The sequence below is a fragment of the Fundulus heteroclitus genome, unplaced genomic scaffold (genome assembly GCF_011125445.2).
Source record: "Fundulus heteroclitus isolate FHET01 unplaced genomic scaffold, MU-UCD_Fhet_4.1 scaffold_38, whole genome shotgun sequence".
NCBI lineage: Eukaryota > Metazoa > Chordata > Actinopteri > Cyprinodontiformes > Fundulidae > Fundulus > Fundulus heteroclitus.
This window is the reverse complement of record NW_023396792.1, coordinates 455,239-474,333: the sequence shown is the minus strand read 5'-3', so window position 1 is coordinate 474,333 and position 19,095 is coordinate 455,239. Positions and strand designations below refer to the sequence as shown.

The 19,095-nt window shown below is 40.2% G+C and overlaps 1 protein-coding gene across 2 annotated transcripts; it reads right to left on the bottom strand.

Annotated features, from left to right (window-relative positions):
- On the bottom strand, positions 1-19,095 carry slc39a13 (solute carrier family 39 member 13). 2 transcript variants are annotated; one of them, XM_021309588.2, is made up of 10 exons: positions 18,946-19,095; positions 12,964-13,329; positions 10,740-10,847; positions 10,364-10,506; positions 8,740-8,853; positions 6,771-6,848; positions 2,295-2,345; positions 1,997-2,129; positions 1,798-1,897; positions 1-947 (listed from the first exon to the last, which is right to left on the bottom strand). In XM_021309588.2, the coding sequence occupies exons 2-10, from the start codon at positions 13,289-13,291 to the stop codon at positions 872-874; spliced, it is 1,131 nt and encodes a 376-aa protein (XP_021165263.2). In that variant the 5' UTR covers positions 13,292-13,329; positions 18,946-19,095; the 3' UTR covers positions 1-871. The 2 variants fall into 2 exon arrangements, with proteins under 2 accessions (XP_021165263.2, XP_012706190.2); XM_012850736.3 differs by having other exon boundaries at positions 6,759-6,848; positions 18,946-19,093.

Below are 19,095 nucleotides of genomic sequence, written 5' to 3'. Positions count from 1 at the left end.
TTGTCTAAAATGTAAGTTTATTTCTTCAAAAAGTCTTTTAAAACACGTATCATCTCTTGTTAACTGTCCAAATACTGCATCTAGTCTCCCAATGATTAGTAACAAAAATAACTCCAATTCTAAATTTTAACAAATAGCTTCAAAGCATTTTTGTTAAACGTTAATACAAACTGTTCTTCATGTTGAAAGCTGTACGACGAGCTGAAGCTCAAAAAGGTGCAGACGACACTGTGGAAGGCAAACAGGCAAAATGCACTTTGGTAGGATTTAACACTAGTAACTGATTATTCTCACCAATGGCCACTTTTGTTTCCTCAACACAACACTGAAAAATAAAAGGGTGATGAAACAAGTCTTCATTTTCAAATGAGTATTCAGAAGCTACATGACAAATTGACGGCTAACAGCAGTGACAAAACACACACATTTAAAAAAAACAGAGAAACATCCGTGCTCTGGGTTGAGAAACGCCTCGTGTTGAGAACCAAAGTTATTGTGTTTGCTAAAATGAGATTGTACCTGGTTGTGAATGTATGTGCAAAGCATCATGATTGTCTTAAAGACAATTTGGTAACAGATTTCCATACAAAAGTTCTTTTTTGGGTCCTTAAGAATCAAGTATGGCACATTTCAAAGTGTCCGCATACTACCGTCCTGTCTTCCTATTAAGACAGTCTTCCTTTCAGTCATCCCTATATAAAGTGCCGATCTTTGACAGATATTTGCTTTAGTGTTCCATTACAGAGAAGCCAGAGATCTCTTAAAGCCTCCCCATCAGGATAATGTTTCCCTGAATAAGAGGCTGGTGCAGAGGACGATTTATCTCCAGTAGTAGTGTTTGTTAAGGCAAGCGGCTTGTCTCCTTCCATGTTCACTCAACAATGGCTGAGAGCAAAGCCATGGTACCCACCCCACAGAAGATGAGCAGTATTTGCAACAAGGAGTGTCTGGAAAGAGAAAAAAGAAATGCATTTAGAAAGAAGTCTGTATTTATTTCTTCTTACATTAAAAAACTATATGTCATCGATGTGTTTTTTTTTTTATTAAACTCTTTAATAGGCATACCTTGAAGAGAAAATAAGTGGAATACATTAATTATAGTCAGCTGCTTTTGGTTTGTTTACTTTTAAAGTTCATTTTAAACTGAGATTATGGTTCTTGTTGCTACTGGCTGATGTCTTCCCTGTCTTCTTCTCAGCTACCAAAGGCTGCCAAAATGATCCGAGTTTTACTGATCTACATAGAAAGGTAAACCAGTTGGACCTTCCTTCATCTGAGATCATTAGGTTGATCTGTTAGAGCTTTACAGAACTGGGGAAATGTTTTAAAGCAGCCATGGTTTCTAAATACGTTGCTTTCAAGGAGTTGGATGATTGAAAGCCAGAATTTGGGAAAGTGCCAACCATTAGCTACAGATAGATAAGTCACGTCATCAGGATCTGATACCGAACCAGCGGGAAACATTCTTCAGCTTAGGGCAGGCTGCAGGTGAAAATGATTCATCTAGATACATCCCAATATTCTGTATTAGGACTTTTTATGCCTCAATAATTCACAAGTCTCAGTTAAATTTAGGAAAAAAAGCAATTTATTTCAATATAAGGTACTGGCCTTAAATGAGTGACAGCAAACACAAACAGTCCTAATCAAAAGGAAAAGTATAAAAAACATTTTAAAAGCTGTAATATTTTTTTTAATCAAATCTGGGTCTTTGGAGGCATAATGTAAAAAAATAAGTTCTGTCCACCTCCTGAATTTGTTTTGTTTTTATCCATGGGCTTTTAAGTTCGCTTATACCTTAAACTGGACTCCTGCAGCAAGTCAGGCACAACAGTAACCAAGGCAATGTAGAGGAAGCCCCCGGCAGTGAAAGGCAGAATCCAGCTTGGTGAGCTTTCTAGAAAAAAAAAAAAATTATTCATTAATAAATGGGCAAATTTCACAAGACCCCAGTTACATAACACATTCGCTTGTGTGTTAAACGGCCTTGTACTACCTGCGCCTTGTGGTGACTGAGCACAGAGGGCAAAACAAGCTCCTACGACCCCAACCAGGGCTGTAGACAGCTGCATCCGGGCGGCACTCCAGTGATCGAACCCGGCTCGCAGCAGAATGGCAAAGTCTCCCACCTGTGGAGGATGACATTTTTCTCAGCGCAGGAAAAGCTAAACAAGTTTGTTTACAAACAGCGCACTAGCCCGATATGTTATAAAGGTCCAAGAGATGATGCAAACCTTTCACTGGAAAATATTGAAATAATACTACACGGGTTTATAAGAGAACCGTTATCTCACCTCATGAGGGATTTCGTGGAGCAGGATCGCAAAGGTGGTGAGGAACCCAACCTGCAAGTCAGAAAAAGAGAATAGCAAAGGATAAGGCCATTTATACAGCAATGTTTTAAACCTGTTTCATTTTAACCCAAAGGAAGCCCAATGCAAAAACAGCTATAATACGTAAGTTAAAGCTTCCTTCAATAAAATAATGAACGTAAAGCACGTAGAAAACAAGCTAGATTTGGTTCCAACTATTTGAACATAATATTGCATCAGAAATTACAGAAATTCCCTTATTTAAGTGAGAAAACACTAACAAATTAGAATATCATTTTACAAGGGGTATAACCGTCGGTCCATTTATTCAAGTTTAATTGACATTGTGTTAATTGCAGTATTATGTGAAAACTGTGACACACACACACACACACACACACACACACACACACACACACGAGTAAACAAAAAATGCTGGTGAAAAGTCTTGCATGTGCATGTTTGAAATATCTAGTCAACTTCCTTTCTGGCACACTGATCAATACTTCATGCTGGTAGCCTTCTGTCTCTCCAGCTGTACTCCTGTCCCAGAACTGCAGATACACAGTAACCTACTGAAGCGGTACAAATCCATGTTTCTGCAATTTTACATGCGCCTTTAAACAAGAATGTGCAAAGCTTTGAGTCCTCAAACAAGTGCTCAGTCAGTGGTCTATAAGTGAGCCTGTATGAAAAGCTAAACTGTGCACTCACAGGTGTATCTTTTATTCCTTTGTTCGTGTACTTAACACTGAACTTTTTCAAATGCAGAACAAAATAAACAAAACTGTTTTTCTAATCTTGGCACTAGGTGTTGTCCATTTGCTTTCTGGTACAGATAACAAAAAAACAAAACAAATATAACTGACTTTACTTACCACATACATATAATGATAATTTAGATATATTAAGAATAGTTGTTCCAGCAAGTAGTAAGTCAGTTTTAAAACGTTCACATTCTGTGTATAAAATTAACCACTGTTCTTAATTTGACATGTTAATGATGAAAACTTGAAACCTTAAAAAAAAAAATTAATTAAAAAAAATATTTTAATTTGTTAATCAGGGTTAATTAAACTAACAACAAGGGCAACAATGAGAAGACCCTAAAAAATAGCAATGGTTTTTGCAGATGAGGCCACAGATATTTTTCTTCCTGACTATTTTTGACTGATTTTCAGTAGTTCTGCATCTGACCATGGTCAGTGTCACTACTGGTGCCATGAGGCGATACCTGGACCCTACAGAGGCTGGACAGGCAGTCCAACTCTACCAGGATGGTGCCATTGCAGGAAAGTTTGCCGTGTCTTCCTGCACAGTCTGAGGAGCATGGAGGAGATTCCAGGAGACAGGAAGTTAATCTAGGAGAGCTTTATAGGTCCTTAACCCATCAGCAGAACTGGAATCTGCTCTTTTTTTACATGAATAAACATGATATACCACCAGAGCCCTATAAAATGACCTCCAGCGGGCCACTAGCATGAACTTCTCTGACCAAACTATTAGAATCAGACTTCATGAGCCTGGTCTGTGAACCAAACATCTTCTATTAGGCCCTGTACTCACTGTCTGGCACCGTGGAGCTTGACTTGTATTTACCAGAGAATACTGGAATTGGCAGGTTCCGCACTGGGGCCCTGTTCTTTTTACAGATGAGAGCAGGTTCACGTTGAGATCCTGTGACAGACATGAAAGGGCCTGGAGAAGCTGCGGTGAACGTTATGATGGCTGTAACATTAGCTAAGTTCACATGAACAAAAGTAATGGGAATAAAGGGCCGATCGGAATAAAAATGCTTCATGTAAACAAGCCAAGTGGAATATTGCGATTGGTTTAACTTCAATGGGAATGAAATTGTGTTCTGAACGAGAGGGGTGGTTTACGCAGATCGATAATCTGATCAACGTACATATAAACGCTTGTCAGGCTTAAGTTTCTCCAAATGTGGCAAACAGACCCGAATGCACATTTGCCCTCGACGTAAACATGACGTAATTACGCGTTGGTGAGTTGCTGAGAAATATATCGGGAAGCAAAACTGTCGGAGCTCCCGATTCAACCTTTCTGTTCAAAAAAATGAAAGAGCTCAAAATTGTTGTTTACTCAGTAACGTTTCAACCATAATTATAACGTTGTGTACATCCAGCCTGTGCGCTCACAAGACAAACAAACTCGTATAATACTGCTTTGTTTACTATTTTTTGTTGTTTAGCAAAGACTAAAAGTACTTCTTCTGTGTTTTTTTTAGGGGAATTTGATGACTGCTAATGACAGAGTGGTTCTCTTCTGAATGAAGCCGGGTGCATAGAAACACATTACGATCAGATTAAGTGATTGTGTTTACATTTTAAACGAATACATTTTAAAGGCATACTATGCAACATTTTTCAGTTAATTAATGTGTTCCATACCGTTTTGGATGATTAAATGAGTAATTTCAGGTCGAACAAAGGTTTTCTCGGCCGCCCTGGGGGTCTGTGGGGGAAATACCGCACTTGCAATTGCAAGAGCTCACGGCCCGCACTCACAGAAGTCTTGCTTTACGGCGAGAACTCCATGTGTTTTTGCCCTGCCATTCACTATATGCATGCGCGAAAGCAACAACAAAGAACCGCGTGTTAACGTCAAATAAACATGCAAGCATATCGAGTTTTATTATTATTATTATATTTTTTATTTTATTTTTTTTTATTATTTTGACGAGACTCTACCGCGGCGGCCGCGGCTTGGCGAGGCGGCGGCCGCGGTGAGGCGAGGCGGCGGCCGCGGCTTGGCGAGGCGGTGGCGGTAGCGTCTCGCCAACATAAATAATAATAATAATAATAATAATAAAACTGGCGAGGCGGCGGCGGCCGCGACTTGGCGAGGCGGCGGCTTGGCGAGGCAGCCGCCTCGCCAAGATAGCGCTGCGGGAAGCTTGATGTTCATACCTTCACTGTGTTAGTCACTGTTTGTACTGCCGTTTTTTCCACTTTTCGTTGCGTTCGCCTGTCTGCTAAGCTCAAAACAACCGCGCCTGGCTTCACAGAGAAACCAGAACAGCTGAGCATCTTTACGACAGTGCACTTTTACTTTCGCCCTCTGGGGGGAGCCTCGCTGGAAAATTAACCCCGGTTGCATAGTATACCTTTAAATCTGATCGTGAAATTTTGTGCATGTGAACATAGCTAACATTTCGCATGTTTGCTTTGATGGTGGATAAGTGTTGGTCTGGGGAGGCATATCCATGGAGGGACGCACAGACCTGTAAAGGGTAAACGATGGCATCCTGACTCCATTAGGTATCGGGATAAAACCCTCAGACCCAATGTTAGACCCTTCGCTGGTATAGTGGGTCCTGGGTTCCTCCTGCTGCCTGATAAAGCCTGGTCTAATGTGAAAAGAGTATGCATCCAGTGCCTGGAGGATGAAAAATAATACCATTGACTGGCCTCAACACTCCACTGACGTAACCCCAACAAAACATCTCTGGGATGTTGTGTTTAGGTCCATCTGATGCCACCAGGTTGCCACTGTCCAGGAGCTCAGTGATGCCCTGGTCAGGATCTGGGAGGAGATACCCCAGGACACCATCCGTCATCTCTTAAGAAGCATGACCCAAAACTGTCAGGCATGCATACGAGCATGTGAGGGCTGCACAAACTGCTTGAGTATTTATCAAATCAGATGTTACTGAAGTGTCATTTTGAGTTGCTGTAATAACATTTCACCAAATTGGACAGCAGACTTTCTCTGTGACTTTAGATTAGGCCCTCTGGTTGATAATCTTCTTTAAATGTTTTTTTTTATTATTCTACGTTCTGATGTGTTTTGAACATGTTCCTTTAGCTCCTTTGAGTAAAGTGTTTCCAATAGATACACACATACACAAATCTGTTTATTATATTAATAAACACCCTTGTGCAAATTCTCAGTCATCTGTTATTTTAATAAACTACCTCCAACATTTAATGCATGAACTCTGTCAACACTGTCTTTCCTTTTCCTTCCTTCTGTAAAATGTTTTGGAAAAAACACCCTTAGCAGCAGTACTGGTCAGTGACTCACTTTTGCTAAAAGTCCCTCGTTTTATCCATCCATGTCATTAAAAATGTATTAATATCCCACTTTAACCTATTTCGAGAGTTTAGCTGATCAATCATTGGCATCATTTTCTCCTGTACAGTCAGCCAAGCTGGAGGAAATTATTACCCCAGCCAGAGTGAGATTCTCCCAGCTTTCACAGCTAGTTGGTGACTTTTTCTTCTTATGCATCTTTCACACTAATGACTTAACTTTTGACTTTTCAGGATCAGCTCCTTTAGGATTATTTGACCTTAGGTAATGAAACTTCCTGTCTCGCACACAGATGCATATATAATAAATAAACCCGATAAGCTTCTGAGCCGACAGTCTGAAATGGGAACATTCATAGAGGTGATGAAACACTGTGAAATACAACCCTACCTTTTTGCTCACCAAGAAACTCCCAGCTACTGCCAGGCCATGGGTGAAGTTGTCAATGCAGTTGGCCAGAAGGTTTAGGTAGCCACTTGTCTGTAACATATTGTACAAAAAAAGGTTTAAAACCTAAGAAAACACTGAGACGTAATGTCACAAGATTTTGTTTTTATATTTTTCTCATTTTAAGGCCAAAAACACACTTCAAATGTAATTTGATCATGCATGCTTATTAAAAGTGCAGTGCTGTGAAAAGGTATTTTACCTTTCATTAATTTATTCTACATTTAAATGCTTCAGATCAAACATATTTTAATACTAGATAAAAATTACTTGGATACATACAAAAAGCAGGTTACTCTTGTTACGCCATGAATTAAATGTAGTTAGCCACATGTTTAGGTCAATTTAAATAGCCACACTCATCTTCTGTTTTTACTTGAAGCCTTTAAACCAAATTTTGCTCAAACGTACATTGTGAATGTCCAGTTGGATAACAATAAAGTCTAAGAATAAGTCTGATTACTGCCTGTCCTATAGTATATCAAGCAATTACTTAAAAGAACCTCTCTGACAACTTGAAGTAGGCCTAGACAATTCAAGAAGTAACAAATGCAGTGGTCTAAAAGAAAATCAAGAAAGGATTTAAGAAACAAAAGTCATTGACATTAGTTTGGAAAGGGTTACTAGGTCCTTTGAAAGTCTTCAGGACTCCACAGAACCACAATGAGAGTCATTATCCACACATGAAGAAAACATGGATCAGAGGTGAACCTTCACAGAAATCAATCAACCAAAATTACTTAGAGTGCATAAACAACTCATCAAGAAGTTCACAAAAGATTTCCAAATCAACATCTCAAGCGCTGGGCTCCTCACCTGCCTCAGCTAAAACCTGTGCGCATGACTACATAAAGGAAGAGATCGGGCAAAAATGGACTAAATTTGAGTGTCAGGTGAAACCCACTTCTGACCAAATCACTCCCGTCTCTTTTATAAACTGATCCCCAAGACATTTGGGAATATATTCTGTGGATAGATGAGACAATAGTGGAGTCTTTTGGAAAGTGTGCATGCGGTTACACCTAGACTAAAACAAACAGCATTTAAGAAAGAAAAACTACATACCTACAGTCAAGTATGGCGGTGCTAAAGTGATGGTTGGTGCTTGGGTTTTTTGGGGGCCTGAATAACTTGCTGTAATAGAAAGCTGTGAATTCTGTCCTCAAGCAGAAAATCTTAAAGTAGAATGTACCAACATCAGGCCATGACCTTAAGGACTTGGTTATTACAGCAGGACACCGATCCGAAGTATCTGCATGTCCACCCCTGAATGGCTTAAAAGAATGAAGGTTTTGGAATAGTCTAGTAAAAGCAGGATCTTAAATCTGATTTAGAGACAGTGGCAAGACCTTAAACAGGCTGTCTTTCCCAAAAACCCTCCAATATGACCAAATTAACATGACTCTTCTAAGAAGAGTGGAGAAAACTTCATCCACAGTGATGAAAAAGACGCAATGCCACCTATTGCAAATTATTGTCGGCAGCTGTTGCTGTGGCAAATGGAGGTATTAAGTTTATGGGAAGATTACTTTATCCACACAGAGGCAGATGGTTTTAACACCTTTTTCCCCTTAACGAAGGAAATCATCATTTGAAAACTGCATTTTTTTTAATTTACTCAGGTTATCTGTCTCATATTAAAATGTATTTGATGATCTGATGTTGAATTCTGAGCCAGTGTTTTGCCAAATTCTCATCAAGGTTACATAATGACTATAAAGACTCTTAATTCTTGAAATATTTCATTTGGAAAAAAGTGAAATTAGAAGAAATCTGTAAGACGGCAAATACTTCTTCGTTGCCCTGTATTCTCACTTCACCTAACAAGCCCAAGAAGAAAAAAAATATAGTGTCTTCTAAAAGAAACCCCTATCAAAGGGAGACGTTTATCTCCACTGGGATATGCTTCGGTTGTCAACATTACCTTAATTTTCTCTGAGCCGTCGTGCAGACTCTGACGCTTGAAGGATTTCCATGACTCAGCATGGTGTCCGTTTCTGAGTGATGCCTCCGCTTTGACGCTTAACGCTGAATTTGACTGTGGAGAAAACCAGTGTTTAACTTTTAGAATACAAAAAAGAAAAAAAGTCTCCCAAATAGAATTAAAGCTCTCAGTGTAACAAGCCATATGTAAAAACAGCAATTTAAAGGAAATCAAATTCATCATTGCAGCAAAATGATGCCTCATTGTTGCCTTTAGTCTGTGCAGAAAGGATCAGAGTCAACAACAGATGACCCTTATATTTTTCCCGATCTAGGGCTTCTGTTTTCTGAGAATAGCCAACTTCCCTGTCCCACCATTTAGAAACCACTTATGTAGCCATTTCAACCAATAGTCAAATAAAGATGAAAAAAAAAAAAAAAAAAAAACTTGCGGTCCTCGGGTTGCCACAAGGAAACGTTTGCTCCATCTCAGTGACTGAAGCATGAGGAACTAATGCAGCGTGATCAATTTTAGGGCTATTAGTCATCGCCAACAGTTTAGGGCGAAATTATCAATGCAGAGCACTCAGAGTTTAGAGTAAAAATAACACATTGATGCAAAACGCTCGCATAATTCACAACTAAATATATGCAGCTCATTACTGTTGGTGCATCTTGTAAGATTAGCACAGACACTTAATGTTTTAGGGGAAAGCACTTAATAGCCTCCGCCTTTCTGTAAATCCTGTCCATGTCTATTGTTGTCTCTGCCTAAAAGCGGTGTTCTCCTGTGGACGATGAAATGGCTGAAGCAGCTGCTTCATCCCCTGCTCTAAAAATAGACACGAGGAGAGGGGCTGAGACGTGGATTCCAATCTTCTCCCTCACTGGCATTAGAAAGACAGGATGGAGCATGTACACTGCCTTTACAAACATACTGCAACATGTTTTTTTTTAGCTAGCAAAAACAATTTATTCTTAAATATTAAAAAGCGTATACTTTTAGGAGAGTAAATAAGCTCACGCTTTGATGTATGTTAGACATGGCATCTCATCTCTGTATGCGTAACAGAGAAATAAAATATAAATATGAACAGCTGTTGCAAATCTGTTTGATGCGAATACAGCACCATTGAGGATTAAGCGGCTCTTTGATAAAAAGCACTTCTTTTGCTTTTAGCCTCTGACTAGATGTCAGGATTGAAGTAGATGATGCACCTGGGTAAATATATAGAGTAAGCTGATGTATACAAGAGTAAAAATGCTGGCAACAAGGAAATGGGAGCAGCCTGGCCATCTCCACCTACAGTGCAATCCAAAATAAAAAAAATGCTTTGCTTGGGTTTTTTTTTGTTTGTTTGTTTTTCAAGGGCAGAAGGCTAAAAAAAAAAATAAATCACAGGCAGGGAAATCAATAGGGATTTTTTTTTTTTTTTTCAAAGTATGTAACTGCTGCTGTAAACTCCCGGGTGTGCTGTGGGTCATCTGACACAACAGTCTTCAAAACACCACTGACATGTGCAGACTAAGCATTATGGCTGCACTGAGCATGCCAACAAAAAAGTGGAAATATGTGAAGGCCTGTACCGACATGAGAGAGAGAGAGAAATAGCGTAGATACTTACAGACAGATTAAAATTCAGGTCTGAATCTGGAGTGCCATCCTCGAGGCCGTCTTCATCTGGAAACATTTTCTCCAGCAGGTGAAAGGCAACCAAACCGATGATTACCCACAGGCCCTGGGTCATGTAGTGGTTGTGTTTACTAGCTGCAAAGATGGCAGGCAGACTGTAAATAAGTGGGTATAAGATATACACTAGAGATTTGGAGCTGCTACTAAAAAACACAGCTTCTAAAAACTGCCAGAGACCTTAGTGAGGTGATGTATAAATGCTAATTTCTTTCTTTAATTAACCATTTTCCCCCCTTTTCTTTTCAAGAAGGGAACACATTCCACTGTGAGTACAGCATATTTATGAAAAAGGTGCTTCTGAGACCTACCTTGAGGGCCAGAGAGCGCCCACGCCTCAGGAAGGAGGTGAAGAAACACATCACCTAGGAGACCACCAATGGCAAAGCTCAAGAGCTGCTTCAGCTTCTGGCATCCAGCTGGCAAAGAAACAAGGTACCAATTACGACAAGGCATGATTAACAAAGACTTTTTAGCTTGTGTTGGCTCTAAATAAGGTTTATGATGCGCTTAAAATATTAATTTACAGCCTTAAAAAGATTGTGATAAATTAGCATTTTTTCTTTCAGCCTGATGGTTGTCATTTTCACATATGAGGCACTTAAATGCACAGTGGTGTCTATGGCTCACCATGCCTGCATTACCTATAATAAACACACACACACACACACACACACACACACACACACACACACTAACCTTGGATTGTTTCCTTCTCAAAGACTAACTTCTGGTTGGGCTGCATTTGTCAGCCCACAGCCTAAAATACATGTGGAATGCCACGTTGGTGTGGGTGTGGACCGTCAAACGTTTCAGCCCTCAGGCTCACCTAAAGTGACTTTGGCCGGGTCACTGGAGTGCAAGGATAAAAAACCTTTACAGTAGATTATCAGAATTAATAAAGAAGCTACAAATCTGTATTGAACTGCACGTATGCATTGCTTTAAACTGCTATATGTAGCTGTTTTCAGGGTGTAAACTGATGTTTAAAAGTAATTATCAAGTAACTAACATGTTAATTTAACAGTTGCATTAGACTGCCCTCGGCTTCAGCTGGCCATCAAGTTAAATTTAAACAGAAAGCATCGCTGTGTTTAAATCTAGCATCAATGTTTTGGCACACGGTGCTGTTTTATCTCTTGTTGCACTTGGCAGCTGAAGCTCTTCCAGCTCAGAAGGGGTGGGGGGGGGGGGGGGGGGTTGTGGCTCTGGTGGCCTTTATTTGACAGTTGCCAGACAGGAAATGGGTGAAGAGAGAAGGGGGATGACATGCGGCAAGGGTCTCTGGGTCGGGACTCAAACCACGTCGAGGACCGAGGCCTCTGTACACGGGTCATGTTTTTTCTGCCCCTGCACCACCGCCGCACCCAAAGAGGGAACTCTTTACACAGATAGAGATCTTTTTCTAAAAAAAAAAAAATAAATAAGCTGTGAACTTGCATCACAGCAGTGCTGCATAAAGTTCTATCCCTCATTTAGAAAGCATGCAGCTGTGTTCAAATTTCACCTCTGCTGAAAGTTTACTTCAAGCTGGGCGCTCTATAAATCACCAAAAAATTTGGGATGCAGCTGGAGTTTTTTGACTAGCTGCCCGCTTTCCAACAGAGTCCACTGTTGATCCCACTGGAGGAAATATTTATTGCATGGGGAGGAGATTCATCACAGAGCTATTCAATTTTAAAACAAGAAGTGGCGCAGATAGAAGAAACGACAATCAGCAGTTCAAACTGTGTCATATCACACATTTTAAGAACATCAGGAAAAAATTATGAATCATTGCAGATTGTTATTTTTAAGCAACGGTAGCACGTATGAATGACCCCTACACAGCTCTATAGCAAAACGGAAGAATGTAGCTGCGTCTGCCATCCTTTTTGCTGGTATGGAGAGACATGAGCAATCCTGATTACTTCTCTGCGACCAAGTCTCTGGAAAACCACTACATGAATTCCTCATCTTCCAGATGTGTGAACTAGCAGCACAGTTTGTTCCATTTTCTTGCCAAGGTTTCCATGTGAAATTACAAATCATTTAAAAACATCATCATAGTTTCCTCTCCCTTTTGCTCCTGTCCTTCAATATGTTGTTTGGGGAATTTAGAGTCCTTATTACAGTAATTAGCTGGGATTCAGAAAGCTGGACCTGCGTGAAAAATACCCTCAATGTTGCAGGGTTCTCCGACATATAAAAGATGCCCAAAAGTACAAACAAAAAAAAAAAAAAATCACCAAGGTAGCATCCAAACAAGCCAAACAGATCATCACAGGACAATATTTAACAATGTAGTATTTATGCAACTCATTTTACAGACAAAACAGGAACATTTATTTATATTACCACAGACATTTGAACTCTTAACACTTCTGCTTTGAGAAAGTTGCTCATCTGACTTCATGTCAGTGGGGGAAAATTAAATGCATAATAAAATATTAATAAGATGCAAAGCGTATTTTTAACTGAAAAAAAAAAAAAAAAAAAACATCAATATTATAATTCGCTGTTAAACTATATAGACTATATATTGCCATCTCCTACCTTCAGTTTTGAGGGAAGCTCTTGCTTCAAAAGGAATAACAAGCAGGGGGAAAACCCCACTGAGTCCCACAGCGAATGAGCCCACCAGGGACAGGAGCCATACATGCGTGTGCTCACTGGTGAAAAAGTCTGCGACCGCCTGCAGGCCCGGGAGGTCATCTGCCAGACTGGGGCCTGGTCCCGCAGCTGTAGCCGTTGCATGAGCAATGGAGGTTTGTGTCATCTTCTGGCTGCTTGACGCTCCCCTGGAGGTGAGCATCAACAGAGCAGCGGGGACAAACAGAGCAGCGACAGCCCAGCCGGGCTTCCAACAACTTCCACCGTTCATCCGTCCCACGGACCAAAGAACACTTGGAGCCAGTGATCCTGTAAAGAGGAGGGTAAGCCAAGAAAAAAAAAAAAAAAAAAAAAGAAGACGGGTAAGCTACAAATGTCTTCATTTGATACATTTCTTGGATTCTAATGCTACTGAAGGCAAAAAAGATTGTGTGAATCCCCAAGAAAAATACTGTATTTTTTCGGACTATAAGTCACACTTTTTTTTTTCATAGATTGGCCAATCCTGCAACTTATATTCAGGTACGACTTAACTTATATATCAAATTTAAATGGTAATTCATCTCCAGACAGAGCTTCTCAACAAAAATCAGAGACATCCCCCGTTTTCGTTAGAAAAACCTGGTCACCTTAACTTAAATATTGAAATATTAACTTATAGACAACAAAGACTAACATGTTTGCATGTTGTTTCAGTACGCATTCACACAGGGGAGCGTTGTGCGGTGCAGCTTGAAGGACCCAGACCATGACAGAACCCTGTTATTAGGCTGTCTGTGAAGCTAATAACAGCTAGCGCTAGCTTTCAGGTCTCTTGTCCGAGAGGTTTACAACTTCGCTGATGAGTATAGTCCGGTGCGACTTATATGCGTTTTTTCCTCTTTATGATGCATTTTTTGACTGATACGACTTATATTCCGGAGCGACTTATAGTCTGAAAAATACGGTAAACAGAACATCAAGAGATAATGGTGTACGTTGCAAATGAAATCAAGTTGCAGTTCTTAGTGAATTTAAAATTTTAAAAATGTATGAGGTAAAGCAGAGCAGAAATTCGAGGTACATAATGAAACAAAAGCAGTATCTAATCTGAATAGCTCTTTGATGTTGTGCTCTGACCACTCTGCAGGTGTTCATCCACAAATAGAGCCAAATCTCTTTACCGCATTATAAACACAGACCACTTGTTTGCTGCAGACGGAAAAAAAAAAAAAAAAAAAACATTTTCATTTAAAACATTTTCAGTAGGAAAGCTGATGACATCCAGCTAGTATTTTGGTTGTTATGCAGCAAACACTTGGATCTCGGTGCTGTTTACAGCAGAACTCAGAGCTGACAGTTTGTTCCTACCAGCTGAAATCTCAGTGGACGACAGTCTGTCAAAGAAAACTACAAGCATGTTCCTGGTTTTGCCATTGATCTGACATGCCTTCCACTGTCTTTGACAGGGCTCTTCCACTGAAGATTGTTTTTTTGCTCTCTAGTTTGTGGCTCTTTCACACCAAACTGACTGCAGCTTCCAGCACCTAACTCTCTCTATAAAGCCCTAGTGTCTGGAGAAAAACCTGGATTCAAGCATACTGTATTAAAAATAATCTCTAACGGCTACAGCTACCCCGTGTTCCTCTTAAATTAGCTAATTTCAATTCAGAATTTAGCAGCAAACATAAATCTACATTAGTTAATAGGGTTATAGCGTTGTCAAAGTAATAAATATGTTGATATAATCAAAATGAATTAAAAAAATGCATAAATCAAAAGATGATTCTTTGAGTCAAAATCAAAACAAACAGGCCCACTCTTATTACTGCAGCAATACCAGAGAAAGTAGGGCAGGACGATAATTCAATAACAATATATAATCAATCGATAAACGTTTATCGATGATAGAAGAAAAAGGGTCAATAAAAAGTTCAATAGAAGAACAGTTTTCCTTCCTTTTAGGTTTTAGCCATGTAGGTTAATTTTATAGTCACTACATCCTCCCAACCAATCAGACACAGACCCTTTCTATTATATCAATATGCTTTTTTTCCCTATATCATCCAGCCCTACTATGCCTTATTTGGATATATGGCCATTTGTGAGCCAAGCTGAAGAAAAGCGAAGGAATATCAACGTTGGTATTAAGAAGTGATTAATAAGGATGCACGATATATTGAGAGTAACATAGGTATCGGCCAATGTTAGTCATTTTCTAACATATCGGTATCGGTCCGATAAGTAAAACCGGGCCGATATTAACAACCAATGTTTATTTTCATTTGGTTGCCCTTTGGTCCAGTGATGCGTTTAGTTTTGTTGTTTGGCCATGTGACAGGGACAGTAATGCATTGCAGGATTGTGGGTTTTTAAATGAAGCAGTGATGTGATGTCAGCAGTGAGGTGTCATAAGAAGACGTACGAAAAGCAGCGTCTAAGTCTAGACTATAATCCACATTCAAAAATTCAGCGTGTATAATTTTAAATCAGTACAAAATTGTACAAAATTTGATCAGCCCAGAAACGTAAATGTGCACGTGTGTGTATATAAATACACACACATTGGTAAATATCGGTTATCAGACATAACAGCAATATTAATATCACACATCGATATTGGCCCAAATTTTCCTATCAGTGCATCCTTTCAGTGTTGTATTATGGCCGTCATCCATAAGAGGGCGCTGTAGCTCACCCTTAAGCGGAGGCAGACCAGTGCTCCATCCGAATATCCTTGATTGTAGCTCTTAGCTCCTGTTCCTTAACCTTTGATGGGGTCAACAGTAAGAACTCTATCATTGATAGGATAGGAGCTTCGGACTGCTGTGCCGATTTTGGACAGCCTTTAACTTCAACGTCTTTACGACGGAAAGCGAATCAAATATGGGCCTACAGCCTTCCAAAAATTAAACTACAAAGTGTGCACGCTCTTCTCTCTGGAGATTTTGGTTGATATCTGTGAGGTTGGCTGGGCTTATAACATTTCATATCACGCAGAAGACTTTGGGGTACCTTATAGCTCCTTAGCACCACAGGGTTCTCCCCAGAAATTCAGAGTATAGTGGAGGGGCTGTAAAACTTCACCCGGAGGGGAATGGGGGTGAGGGTCTAGAGGGAGGATGCTCTAGCATTTTCACAGTTTCAAGTACAAATGGAGGCCATTTCCAGTAACTTAAGCTTTCTTTCCACTCTTAAATGTACAACTTAAGATACACAAGAAAATATCCAACACAAAGTTCTTCTTATGGTCAAATGAAATGTTGTTTATTGCTAAGGATATCTACAAATACTAGTAGAAAGGTAACATTTGCAAGCAAATACATAATGTTCACCATCATATGGTCTAGCCTAACAAACTACTGCTCAGTTTATTCTTACTCAAACATATCCATATGGGGTGACCAGTCCCACCAGCTCTGTTCTAAACCACTTTCTACATCATGTAATCTAACACCACAGGGTGTCTGCTACTTTAAAGTAATTACCCCTCCTCCCCAGACAGGCCGTCCACTTTAGCACCCTGCACGTTGGGTCGTTTTCTGGCCACTCTTCCTCAGCTACAGGGGCTGCGGTCACGGGCAAGGACGCAACAAAAAAATGCAGAGATGGCCCTCTGATCAACGGGCTAGCGTTTGCGTTTTGTCTCGTCTCAATGAACAGGAAGTCAGGAAAAGTTGTTTATTAAATTCACCCGCGAGAATGGCTCTTTAAAGGTTTGCAATACAATATTATAGAACAGCAACATATAGCATTAGCATGCTTGAGACTTTATAGTAGTTTTCATTTCTAATGTGTCAATCACTGCAGTCTGAGGTCTGTAGACGGCAGACCGTTGTCGACTCCCCCTAGTGGCCTGGACCACTTCCGTTACGCGGAGCTAGTTTGCAACTTTTCTTAATTCGCAGTTGTTTGTGCTACTTGCAGCATTTTGCCTTTGCATGTGTTTTGTGTGTTAGCCACATTATATGGTTTTAAAAAAGACCAAAAAGGGTTTGATCATGATCAAAAGTTATAGTTTAAGTTAAAGTTATATACACCAAGCCGCCATCCTGATGTTTTGATAGTCCTTTTTGTGGATAAAAATAGCACCAGACGTGGCGCCATCTACCGACAGTATCGCAGAACTACCATAATGCTGGTTTGCTTAATTAATAAAACAGCATTAAATAATGCCGGACCAAACCTGACCCTCTGCAATGCCTCGCAGTAAAGCGGCAGCTCTGCGTGATTAAAGACCAATCATTATTAATTGAATATATCAATCTACAACAACTTAAAGAGCCGCATATAAGAACATACAACCAACTCTGCGGTCACATCTGAGCAACCGGCAGGTTTAGCGTCAGTTTCAATGAACACCAACGTTCATACTGTGTTCCCAGAGACATTACAGTTTTTTCCCTCTTGGAATCATAGATTTTTTTTGTGTTTTTTTTCACTGGATCTTGGACCTTTCTGCATTGTTTCGCTGAGAGATGCTAATAGCTGTTTAGTGGCTTCCTTGTTTTATCCCCTGTTGTGCACACACAGTGACATACTTCCTCTGTTATTAAAAATAAACATGAAATGCTTTATTTACTAACAAAATGAACAAAAACAAACGGTAAACAAAACAGTAAATAACTAATATGCCAGCAGGACGTGATAACCTTTTATTAAAAACTTTGTATGCAACCAGAGTGAGCTACTGACATATAAATACATAAAAAGTCCAATAACGTGGCTATGCACCTTTAATTTTTTTTTTTTTTTTTTTTTTTTTTACAATTATGACAATATGTATCTCATTAGGTCTTTCACAGACTCTGTACTGTACAACCTCCAATAGTGAACATCTGAGGATGACAAACAGCAGCTCCTGAAACAAAACTAAGTTGGGTTTGCTGTAGTCCTCGGGTCCAAGTTCCAAATTCAGAGATAACTGGAAGCTAGCACAACAGTAGAAATCAGCATTTATTGAGTGGTTCACCATTGTAGGATTCACTTCTGGCTGGGAGTCCCCAAGATTTTACCTACAGCCAGCACTTCCCTTTGGAGAAGTTTCTGATTAAGGAAATATGTAAGAATGGTTTAGATCGTTGCTGGTTATTAGCTTTACATCACAGTTAACTTGAGATTATTTACCTTTGCCACTACAGGCAGCATCTAGTGCAGTAGCAGTTATGGCTCCCTATAATAGTTTTTATATTGCGTAACTTTATTATCATCAGATGATGCATAGCCAGATCCCTGTCCAGTTACTGTAACAAGCAAATATCTGCCATAACAGAAGTTATCCATTTAATATGCTGAACGAAATGCGAAAAATAAGGAATACGCTTAACAGCTGTAACACAGGCAGGGGGCAGGGACAGAAAACTCCAGAAGCAGCGGACTTCCAGCCAGACTGCTCATGTATACTTTTATTTCCTTCCGTCTCACCAGCTGAGGTGAATACACTTCAATGCAAGGGAAGCATTGATGTATATCTTTGTATTTAAACGCACTGGACACATAAGCGTCCTGTCCCGAGAGTTAGCAAAACACGTGGAGTAAATGTTGACTGGAAACGGCAGAAGCGCAGCAGTGAATGAACCGAGAAGCTCGGGACGCCATGACGCTGAAGTGACGAAAAAGTGAGCAGAACTCGGTTTGCGACGGAACATTATATGATGTGGGGTCCGGCTCCGAGGTCTGCAGCTAAAAAAAATAAAAAATAAAAAAAACTTAGCCGCCGGCTAAGAGCAGTAAAACGGGGGGAGGTTTGCAGCGGGACACCCTCTGCTAAAGAGGTTAGCTGCTCAGACACGTAGCCACGCAGTAAGTTTAACGCTAACCGCGGCTCTCCGACTGCTAGCGTCAGTTTCACAAACTTCCTGCCATTAGATAAGGAATAACTTTTCAAAGGAAACCCATAACCCCTACAAAATACAATCAAAACGAGGAGTATTTGTGTGTACATACCTTGTTGTTACGAAGGTCTGTGCACCAGTGTGTCCCTGCCATCCAGACCTTGATGAGAAGCAGCCTGGCTTCCTGCAGACTCCCAGCTGCTGCTGCTGCTGCTGCTGCTGCGCGAGGACAGGGATCCACGCGCAGCTCTCCCAAACGGCC

What these genes read in the sequence shown, in the direction of transcription:
- slc39a13 (XM_012850736.3), bottom strand. Translation starts at nt 13,291, where the DNA reads ATGAACGGTGGAAGTTGTTGGAAGCCCGGCTGGGCTGTCGCTGCTCTG. An exon ending in TCCACGAAATCCCTCATGAG is followed by an intron (nt 2,130 to 2,294) that starts GTGAGATAACGG and finishes CATCCTCCACAG; the next exon opens with GTGGGAGACTTTGCCATTCT. An exon ending in CTGCAGGAGTCCAGTTTAAG is followed by an intron (nt 948 to 1,797) that starts GTATAAGCGAAC and finishes TTCTCTTTCCAG; the next exon opens with ACACTCCTTGTTGCAAATAC.